The 11,821-nt window shown below is 31.5% G+C and overlaps 2 protein-coding genes across 2 annotated transcripts; one reads left to right on the top strand and one right to left on the bottom strand.

Moving 5' to 3' along the window:
* Positions 1-213: 213 nt before the first annotated feature.
* On the bottom strand, positions 214-657 carry LOC101509104 (protein AGENET DOMAIN (AGD)-CONTAINING P1-like). The gene has a single exon (XM_004505435.4). The coding sequence runs from the start codon at positions 655-657 to the stop codon at positions 214-216; it is 444 nt and encodes a 147-aa protein (XP_004505492.1).
* An 8,011-nt stretch (positions 658-8,668) lies between these two features.
* LOC101488447 (peroxidase 17-like) lies at positions 8,669-10,383 on the top strand. Its single transcript, XM_012717182.3, has 3 exons — positions 8,669-8,993; positions 9,316-9,507; positions 9,615-10,383. Exons 1-3 carry the CDS (start codon positions 8,790-8,792, stop codon positions 10,227-10,229), a joined length of 1,011 nt encoding a protein of 336 aa, XP_012572636.1. The 5' UTR covers positions 8,669-8,789; the 3' UTR covers positions 10,230-10,383.
* Positions 10,384-11,821: the final 1,438 nt, after the last annotated feature.

Genomic DNA, 11,821 nt, shown 5'->3' with positions numbered 1-11,821 from the left:
ACAACCTTTTAAAAAAAAAGATCTTTTTATTTCCACGAAAGGTCAACAAAAAAGAAATTATACAAAACAAGAAGAACGATGAAACACACAAATAAAGGAGAAAAGAAAAGACAAAAGAATGAAATAACAAAAGAAAAAATAGTTTTATAAATTGGCAATAAGCAGTTCATAATACATAAAAAAGAAAAGGGTAATTCGGGAATTGTTGATGAATTAATGTTCCTTGATCCAGTGTCCAGCAAACCATTGATGATGAAGTCTAATTCGATGAGAAGGATAGTAAATGGATTCATTGCAATTAGGGAAATAAACTTTATAATAATCAATTTTTTGTTGAACCATCTTCTCACTTGCGATTACACCTAACCACCAACCGTCGTTATCAAAAGCATCCACTTTCTGATTCCGTTTAAAATTGGTTGGATTACGGACACGTGGCGGTAATGGACGAAGCTCTTTTGGGTAAAGTGTCTCTTTGAGATAACGACCAGAATTGTCATCTTCTATAAGATTCTTGTAACAAACAACATATTTTCCATTTTCAAGACATGAAACAATTGTACCTTCGTAGTATGAACCGATGAATCCTTCTTCTTTGCTGCATACTTCAACTTTGTCTCCTTCTTTGTAATCAACTTTCTTCATTGGTGGACGCATGCTTTCTTATTTTATTATTTGCACAACTAAATACTCAATCACAGATCGATCAGAGAGAGAATATGGAAACTTTGTTTTTGTGTGTATTACGCATAATGTCTTCTTTATATACTTGAGCTAATGGGACCTTTTTGTGTGTATTTCCGATTGGAATCTTTTCAAATAAAACAAGATATTTTTTTCTTTCTGATTTCATCTTTTATTTTGTTTTTTAATTAGCAAAACAAATCTTTTTTTTAATAAGCAAAAGAAAATAAATCTTAATCTTTTTTTTAATAAGCAAAAGAAAATAAATCTTTGATCGTTGTCACAAAAGATATTCTTGTTTTGCCAATAGTTTCTCATCTTGATCGGTATTTGAAAACGATCTCTTGAATGAATTTTGGGAATTTCGTGACCGAACTTGTAAAATCCTTTTCTTTTTATTTTTTTATGTTTATAAATTTGAATAATTTGTTTTTGGTGAAATATATTTAACGATCGGACTTTTTTTATTTATCCTTATTCTATAATTTATACACTTCTTTTTAATTATTGTTATATATAAAACTTGCAAAATATTATTATATTATATTTTAATAATAATAAAAATTTATTAATAATTAAGATGAGTAGTTTGATAAAATGATTTTTTTTAATTATTATATTTTTTTTAATATGTGTCATATTTTTATTATGGAATGATTATTTCTGTTTTATATTAAACTAATTAATGGATTTTGAATTCTATAGAAAAATGATTTTTCAAAAACAGTTGTTTTGTTAAGTGGTTTTTAGAGGGAAGTAGTAATTAAATATGTCATATGTTTGACTAGTAAAATTTTAACATTAATTTAAATAAATGGGCCAAATTTTTTAATAAAAATATTTATAACTTATCACACAAAATCGTTGATATATGTTAATTCTAAAATTAACAAGGACGAAAAGTCACAAGTCAATAACTTTAAAAATCTGCGACAGAGAGCTTCAGAATGAGAGGATGATAAAAGTATTGGGTCAATAATTTAAGAAGATTATTGAGCATGTACTTCAATTGTTTTTCATGTATTCTCATGAAATCAAAATAATACAAGGCTTTTGCAAATTTCTTCATTGTACTAGAGCGTGTAAAACTACAAGCCAAACACATCATGTCATCAAACAATAACAACACACCACTCCCAAAAATAGAAGCTGGACTATGCATCCAATATTTCCACCAATGCTCAAGTTTTATGTCCATGAAACTAAGCACAAACAAATTCCTATTGTGGCACAATCAAATAAAGCCCTTAGTTCGAAGTCTTGCTGTTCTTCACCATCGCTCTAGTGAAGAAAAACTAGAAGAGGAAGTTAAGGGTGACAAAGGTGAAAACAACCCAAATCCAAACTATTCAAAGTGGATCACCAATGATGATCTCTTGTGTTCATGGTTACTTGGAAACATGAAGGAAGAAGTGTTGACTATGATCAACGGCTATACTGCATATGAGATCTGGACCTCTATTGAAGAACAACTACTGCCAGCAACAATAGAGAAGGCGCGAAGTTTGAAAAACATGCTAATGACAATCAAAAAGGGGTCACGAACCCTTGATGAATATCTACGAGAATTCAAATCAATTTGTGATAATCTCACTGGTATAAAAGAGTTTGTTTCTGACCAAGACAAAATGTTTCAATTTGCTTATGGCCTTAGACCAAGGTATGAAACCTTTCGTCTTGCTATGCTTACTAAACCACCTTATCCTTCCTTCAGTCAGTTTTTGTTAGCTCTCCAAGGGCATGATCAGATACAAGATGTTCTAAAAGAAGAAAAAAATAATTTAATGGAGCATACAAGCTTTCTTTAGCCAGAGAGGATGAGGTCAAGGTCGAAAAGAACGTGGCGGTAGAAGTCACTTTAACTCTCAAGGAAGAAGATTCACTCAGACGATTCGATATAATGAACAACAAAATAGTGAGTTCTCTTTTAAGTTGAACCACATTTCAAAGGGAGAAAAGCCACATCACAATACTCAAACTAGTGAGTATAATAAAATTGTCAAATTTGTAAGAAACCAAACCATGAAGCCATTGATTGCTGGTATAAGTATGATTATTCTTATCAGTTAGAAGATTTTCCTCAAGCTATTGTTGCTCTTGCTCAAAATGACAAAAAAGACCAATCTTTCATTATAGATTCTGGAGCCATATCTTACATGATTAATGATGCTGGTAATCTTTCCTATATTAAGCCTTATCATGGAAATGACGTAATCTATGTGGGTGATGGAAATAGCATATCAATAACACATACTGGTGATGTAAATGTTACTACAACGAATGGAAACTTAAAATTGAAAGATGTTCTTGTGATTCCTGATTTAAAGAAGAATTTGTTATTGAAGTAACAATGTCGATTTACAAGAAATGGGGGTTTGAATTGTAAATGCACCTTTTAAAAATTCATGTTAAAACTTAAGAAAATAACTCAAGATTGATCTTGGTTATGAAAACAGAAAACGGAGAACGTTCTTGGTTTTTGTTATAAAACATAGAACGTTCCTTGATTAGCTTAAAACAGAAAATCAGTTTATGTTTTATCTTAGTTAATCAATTCAGTATGATAAATAAAGAGATAGGATAAAGAATACCACTCAAAGATTTTATCCTGGTTCACCCAACGTGGGTTACGTCCAGTCCTCACACTGTGAGTTTTTCCACTAAGTGTTTAAAAACAAAGAACCTTCTTGTTCTTACAAGACCTAGTCTAGATCAACCTTGATCTATTTCAATCTCTATTACTTTCCACCCAGAAAGCAATAACAACACCTATCTAACCTTGATAGGATGTAATCTTAAACAAACTATGAAGAAACTCTTATAGTTTGAGTTTTTACAATTTGATTGTTTTGACAGAATCTGAGATTTCTCAACTCTTGTTTGAGAATTGATTCTTTACAAAGGATCTACTGATAATTACGCAATCTACTATATGAATATGAATCAACAACTTTTTTGTGAAATAGCAGAATGTATGATAACCTCTGTTTTGCAAAAAAAGCATAATTTCAAGTATGTATGTGATTGATTTATGGATTTTTCAGCACTTGAATTTCTTGCCTTGATTCTGGATATTGGCCTTCTATTTATAGGCTGTAGAAGCACTGAATGAAGGTACAAAAGAGCTGTTGGATGTGTTCTATATTTATACTGAACCAATATTTCATAATAAAAATAATTCTTCTTTGATAACTGCTTTTTTTGACTTTTCTGGTTTAGCATTTAAAGCAGTTCTGTCCTTTTTAGAAAAAGCATTTGACGTTTCTTCCTCGATCTTGGATGGTACACTCTCAATCTTGAGTCTTGAGTGTAGCTAGAGAATTTTGGAGAAGAATTATAAGCCATTTCAGAAGAGATACACTGCTGCTGGAATTGTGCAGAAAACGGAGAATGATTAACGTTCTAGGTCTATCAGTTTGAACTTTCTTGAGCTTCAATAATCAATCTAGAGTTCCCGTTTTAATCATTCTGGATGTCCTTTGTAATTTTCTTGTCATATGTCAAGGTTGATCGAACTTTCTTGATAGTTTGTTTTTTGGAGTTACAAACTGTCTTGATTTTTGTTTGTCTTTGAGTTCTTTTATTTTAGAGATCTGATAACCTTCTTGATCTTGAATGAATCCTACTTGTTCCTTGCCATGTACTAATTAGATATGAATAAATTTTCAGGGCATACTATTTGTTAAAGAGGTAGAAAAAGTTTGATCAATATGCTGTGATGAACATTTTTTGAAGTTGGAGAACATTCTCTGTTTTGATGCAGAATGATCTTGTTGCTGTCTTTTCTGCTTTGCTTGATTCTGTTCTGAATTAAATCCACTTAAAACACATGTCAAATTAACATAACATTTTAGAATCATAATTAATTTTCTTAATTAACCTTTGTTTATTTTCATCAAAACTTTAAATATAGAGTTTGTCTTAACAGTTATCTGTTGGAAAATTTGTTTCTGATTACCATTGCAGTTTTGAATTCACCTCTTCTAGCTTTATTATTAAAAACTGAAATCAAAGGATGATTGCACGGGGGCATAAGAAAGAGCAGTTGTACACACTCTAAGGAGACTGTCAAGAGACTTTAAGTGCAATAAAAAAAGATTCCTCTTCCACAATTTGGCATCAATGACTTGGAAATTCAAACATCAAAATCATATCTTTGTTGAAAGATAAGATCAATGTAATACAATGGATATCAAAACCTGTAGTTTGTGTTAGTTGTCAAATGGGAAAAAGTTGAAAATTGCCCTTCCAAAGTTTTAATAAAATTTATGAATTTCCTCTTGACAAAGTCCATTGCAATCTTTGGGGACCTGCACCTACAACTTCTAATCAAAACCTTCGATATTATGCACTTTTTATAGATGATTATTCACGATTTTCATGGATTTATCCTTTAAATAAAAAGTCAGGATTGCTAGGTTGCTTTTTAAGATTTCAAAGACTAGTAGAAAGTCAGCTTGACAGAAAAATTAAGATTTTTCAATGTGACGGTGGAGGAGAATTTCACTCCAATGCTTTTCTAAATCACCTCCATACTTGAGGTATTGAACTTCATGCTTCATGTCCAGGGACCCCAGAACAAAATGGCACCGCAGAACGGAAGCATCACCATATTGTTGAGATTGGACTAACCATGATGTTTCATACCAATATTCCATTACACTTATGGGTTGAAGTTTTTCTAATGGCTGTATATTTGATAAACAGGTTGCCTTTATCTACATTGAACAATGAAAGCCCGTATTTTAAGCTTTTCAAATGACATCCATAATATAATGGTTTGCGGGTGATCGAATATCAATGTTTTCCTTCACTGAGGTATCAAGCGAATAATAAGTTTTTTGCAAAAACTTATCCTTGTGTTTTTATAGGATACAGTCCAATCCACAAATGGTACATATGTTTGAATCCAAAAAATAAACGTGTTTACATCTCTCGTCCTGTTGTCTTTGATGAAAACACGTTCCCTTTCAAATCATCAAAAATTGTATCTTCTCCTCCCAATCTAGAACTCACTGAGTGTCCTAGTTCTGATGAATGGTTAAACTCCAAGTTATATGCAACACAGTCTATTAAGAACAAGCTAGTTGATTCCATTTTGGAGGATAATAGAGATCATCCAACAGATCAGTCAAATCCAAATGATGTTAATCAATTTTTACTTTGTGATCAAAACTGTTTTGCGGGACTTTGTGCACATCTAATTCAAAACCAAGATGAAAATGATTATCTTCAAACTAAGCAACAAACAGAAAATGCTCTTCTTGAGCAACAACCACCGTTGGTAGAAGGAGAGTTGAACCACATTGAAGCCATTTCCACAATTTTTACAGTAACTCGGACACTGCCAAACAAATTGCGTAATTCGCCGGCCTACCTTGATGACTATGTTGCTATTGCTACCGAATCATCAAAAGCATACATTGAAGCAAAAATACTACAATGTGCCTTAAAGGATCTCTCTGGGTCAATGCGATGCAAGAAGAAATTTGTGCTCTACATTTAAATATAACATGGGAACTTGACCCACGACCTGTCAATGCAAATGTTGTCAGATCAAAATGGGTCTATCGCATCAAATTAAAAGAAGATGACTCCATTGACTGCTTCAAGGAAAGGTTAGTTGCACAAGGCTTTACTCAAATTCATGGGATCGATTTTGATGAAATTACAGTCATGTAGTTAAACACACCATTATTCGCTTTGTCATTGCTCTTTCTCTTTCATTGAGTTGGAGAATGAGACAACTTGATGTAAAAAAATGTTTTTCTCCATGGAAACATTAAAGAGACTATTTATATGAAGCAACCCCCCGAATTTGTAAATATCAACTCACCAAACCATGCATGCATATTTAAGAAATCTCTATACGGGCTCAAACAAGCGCCACATGCTTGGTTTGATCGTCTATCCACCTTTCTGCTCCATCATGGTTTTCTTTGCAGCACTGCAGATTCTTCACTCTTCGTTCTCAAAACAAGTTCACTAGCCACATTGATTTTAATATATGTTGACGATATTTTAGTTGCAAGCAACAATGACGTCTTCATTACAAATCTGATACATCAACTCAATCGTGAGTTTGCCATTAAAGACCTTGGACCTTTGCACTATTTTTTGGGCATAAAGTTCATTTGCTTCAAGGATGGTCTTTTTCTAACTCAACATAAGTATATAAGTGACTTGTTATGTAAAACTAAAATGCTCAGTTGCAAAGCTATGGCCACAGCACAAGTCCTCAAAGAAAAACCACCATCTTTTGATAATATTATTGTTGATGCTACAGAGATTCACAACATTGTAGGTGCACTACAATATTTAACTTTCACTCGTCCGAATATCAATCATGTTGTTAATAGTGCTTGTCAACACTTCACCAAGCCCATTGTGACAGATTTAAAGGCAATTAAGCGCATTTTGTGTTATCTCAAAGGCACACAAAATTGGGGGTTGCACTACCTTTCAACATTTCTCATTCCTTGTATGGGTTTAGTGACGCTGATTGGGATGGTTGTCCTATCACAAGACAAAGTACTACAAGTTATGCGTCTTTCTTGGTGCTAACTGCGTATATTGGTCGTCTAAGAAGCAATCCTTTATTGCTCGCTCTAATACTAAAGCAGAATATCGCTCCCTGGCTCACACTGCTGCCGAGCTAACATGGATCACTTATCTCTTTTATGACATAAGTGTTTCTCTTCCTCGTGCTCCACAACTATTTTGTGATAACATAAGTGCTCTACATATGACAGTTAATTCGGTTTTTCATGCTCACACCAGACATATTGAGCTTGACTATCATTTTGTTCGTGAAAAAGTAGCCATAGGAGCTCTTGCTACTCGCTACATTCCTACATCATCACAACTTGCCGATGTCTTTACCAAACCACGGGCGAAGGATTTCTCAAATTTCGCAGCAAGCTAGGCGTGTATCCAAATCCACCGGCCAACTTGAGGGGGCATGATAAGGAACAAAATACAAAACCCATGATATATGTTAATTCTAAAATTAATAAGGATGAAAAATTTGCATCAGTTTTAAAATAGGAGGATGACAAAAGTCATGGGTCAATAACTTAAAAATCTGCAACAGTTTCAAAATTGGAGGACGACAAAAGTCATGGGTCAATAGTTTAAGAAAATTCTTGGACATGTCCTTCTATTGTTTTTCATGTATAAAGGTACTTCTCATGAAATCAAAATAATATAAGGCTTCTAGAAATTTCTTCGGCGTGTTTTCTGTATGTCCATCCAAATCAAGTACCATCTATGAAAAACACAAATCACACACCAAGATTTGTAGATTTGTTTTGAGAATCAAGGAAAAAGCGATAACCCATTCTTTTAATATGCAACACATATCCAATCCCTTTTTGTCAATTTCTCGACGATGGTTACTTTGCAAAAACGCAATTGATTTTGAATATTCAAATCACAGTTTCATGTTGGGTAGAACATATTAAACCAAAAGGAACTAATACCCCAGTATAACAAATTTTGCATTACATCAATATTCCAACAAATCAACAAATGTGAAATTAGTTTCCATAAACTTGATAAACAACCATGAAATTAAAAAAAATGAATTTAGGTAAGTTCAAATGTTATAACTATTTTTTCTGTTAATTGCGGTGGTGACATGGTTCGCGTGAGAGGCGTGCTAGCAGTGGAAGGAAAATAGTTTTAACTATACACAAAAATTTATAAATTCATAATAAAAGATATTATATTAAAAATGAGGTACATAATATTAATTTAAAAATATAATTAAAAAATATATATTGTAAATCAAAATATTCAATTATTTTAAAATATTTTTTATAAAAAAAAAATCAATTATTTGAGACAAAAGGAATGATTATTTTTGTCAATTAAAAGAATAATCTTTTAAACAAATATTTAATTCTAGTGTGTACCTGACAGAAGCATAACAAAAGTCAAATAAGCAATTATTGAATGACTAAGTCTCTGCAACTTCTTCTCCCCTTAAATATTCGTCGAATATTAGGAAAACTTACAAAACAAAACAGAATCGCTTTATTGTTTACTTCTTCTTCTGTCTCCTCTTATCCACACACACTTCAAAACAACCAAACCAACCAACTATGTTTCTTTTTCTCATCTTCATCATAAACATACTACTCTTACTAACATCATCATCATCATCAGATCTTCGACCTGGATTTTACTCATATACATGTCCACAAGCTGAAACCATTGTAAAAAATGTCATGAAAAAAGCTCTTTTAAGAGAACCCAGAAGTCTTGCCTCTGTTATGCGCTTTCAATTTCATGATTGCTTTGTTAATGTAAGTAATATAATCTCTTTACTCTTACTATCAAAATTCAACTTTTCCAATTACTAGTACCTTTTTATAATTATTATTAAAGAAAAAAAAAGTTTTTTATTTGTTTGAATGAGTTATTCCATTGTGAAGGAGTGTAACGCTTCTATATGTTGCTTAATGATATGATCCACCAACTTTTTCAATGAATTATTTATATTGAAAAAATTTTAATCCCAATTTTTTTATTTTTGTAATTTGAAGGAACTGAAAAGTAAGTGAAGTGACTAAAAATAAAATTATTTTTTATTAAACTTGTTTGAATGAGTTAGTTGAATTTGTGAAGGGGTGTGACGCTTCTATGTTGCTTGATGATACACCAAGTATGATAGGAGAGAAATTAGCTCTTTCGAATATAAATTCGCTTAGATCATATGAAGTTATTGATGAGGTTAAGGAGGCTTTAGAGAAGGCTTGTCCAGGTGTTGTTTCTTGTGCTGATATCATAATCATGGCTTCTAGAGATGCTGTAGCACTGGTTTGTATCTCTCTCTATCTTCCAATTCTTTTTTTTTTTTAATTAATTCAACGTGTCAGTGTCGTGTCTGGTGTCTATGTCAGTATCTATATTAACTTGTATTGCAGACAGGAGGACCTGAGTGGGAGGTAAGACTAGGAAGATTGGATAGCTTGACAGCTAATCAAGAAGACTCAAACAATATAATGCCAAGTCCAAGAGCCAATGCAAGCACTCTGATCAACCTCTTCAAGAAATACAACCTCTCTGTGAAAGACCTTGTAGCACTCTCAGGATCTCACTCGATCGGGAAAGGTCGTTGTTTTTCGATAATGTTCAGACTATACAATCAATCCGGTAGTGGAAAGCCTGACCCTGCTATTGATCTTGGTTTCAGAAAAGAGCTTAACAAACTATGTCCACTAGATGTTGATCAAAATGTGACAGGGAAGCTTGATTCAACTCCTGTGGTTTTTGATAACCAATATTTTAAGGATTTGGTTGCTGGAAGAGGATTTCTGAACTCTGATCAAACACTTTTCACTTTCCCTAAAACAAGAGGGTTTGTGAGTTTGTATAGTAAAGATCAAACTGAGTTTTTCAAAGCATTTGTAGAAGGGATGTTGAAAATGGGTGACTTGCAGTCTGGTCGACCTGGTGAAGTTAGGAGGAATTGCAGAGTCGTTAATGCTCATTTCCTTTCTCAACACAAGAAGATGCATAATAATGATAAATCTATGTAAATTACATGCTTGTAATCAAGAGTTGTCGATTAATTAATAAGACCACATTTTAACTTAGAATCTATATATGAAATGACAAAATAAATTGTATAGTATGTGAACCATCTCATCATCCCAATTCATAAGATAAGCAATGATCTTTTGTTTGATTGAATATTGTTCTATACAAAGGGTAGATTATTAATGTTGCCAAGCTTATTTGATGTTGCATTATTCATTTGTCCCCCTTCCCAATTCATAATCTCTACAATCAAAAACTAAAAATGATGTATTAGCTTTATGTTTAATTCTCCACCCAACTTCACTCCTCTTATTTTCTCTTGATTAGATTGTGTAATCTTTTCCTAATCAGCCACTCCAGATACATGTAACGTAACACAATTTCTGATTATGTTGCCTCATGAAAGATAAAAAGAAATTAATAAATGTGATACTCTACAAGAGAAATTTAGTGTTAGCTGAATTGCTTGGTGTTGTGGGGTTATTAGAAAAATGTGAGGAGAGTAGATTGTGTTACCCCTTCAGTTATAAAGGAACTCAGGGGAGAGATATAAATAGATTATTTAAGATTTTTTTACGATTTTTTTATTTTTTGTTATAATATTTTCTTGAAAAAATTTAAAAATAAAGTTTCAAAAGAAAAATTGGTTTAAATAATTTATCTCAAAACATTATTTTAAGTATTTTATCTATTTGCTATAATTTTTTTTAATAATTAAATTTTAAAAATAAATAAAATTAAAAATTATTTTGAGAAGCTTTTAATAAATTTTTTTTTTAAAATATATATTTTTTAAAACAACAATACTATTTTTAAGTAAGCTATCATAAAAATTATTTTTTAAAATTTTAAACAAATCGATCCATAGATATTTTGAAAAATCATTTTTTTAGTTATCTTTCACTTCTACAAATAATACTCTCTTATCTCAATATCGTTTAAATTCTTCAACATATATTAAAAAATGAAATAATTAAAAAAAAGGTATTTTATTAAATTATTCACATTAACTATTGGTAATTTTTTACTATTATCAAAGTAAAATATAATACTAATGTTTTAGAAATTATATATATAATAATCAATGAACAAAAATATAAAAAAATTAATAATAATTAAAACAATATTGCTACCAACACCCCCCAAATTGCTATTCGCACCCCTCAAAATTTAAAAAAAAATCAAAATACCCAAAATGCCCCTGCCATCAATGTTACACATTTATTATCTCATAACTCACATTTATCAACTTTCATTACACCTCATAACTCACATACAAAAATCATCATATCTCATAACTGTCACTACATTTAAAAGTGTGAATAAAGTTTTTCTTTCTTCTTCTTCTAACGTATCACTTATTATAAATTATAAAATGGAAGTTCTTCTAACGTATCACTTATTATAAATTATAAAATGGAAGTACGACGTTCTATTTTCATTATTGGTATGATTTTACTTGCACTTATTGCTATCATAATCACTATTAGATTCACTTGGTTGCTCATGATTATAATACCAAAGCCATGAGTAAGAAAATCATTTAATGAAATTCAAACAAACTCTAATTCAAAAATTCAAAAATGGGAAA

Source organism: Cicer arietinum, chromosome 6, assembly GCF_000331145.2.
Source record: "Cicer arietinum cultivar CDC Frontier isolate Library 1 chromosome 6, Cicar.CDCFrontier_v2.0, whole genome shotgun sequence".
In the NCBI taxonomy this organism is placed as follows: domain Eukaryota; kingdom Viridiplantae; phylum Streptophyta; class Magnoliopsida; order Fabales; family Fabaceae; genus Cicer; species Cicer arietinum.
This window is presented reverse-complemented; position numbering and strand designations above follow the sequence as displayed.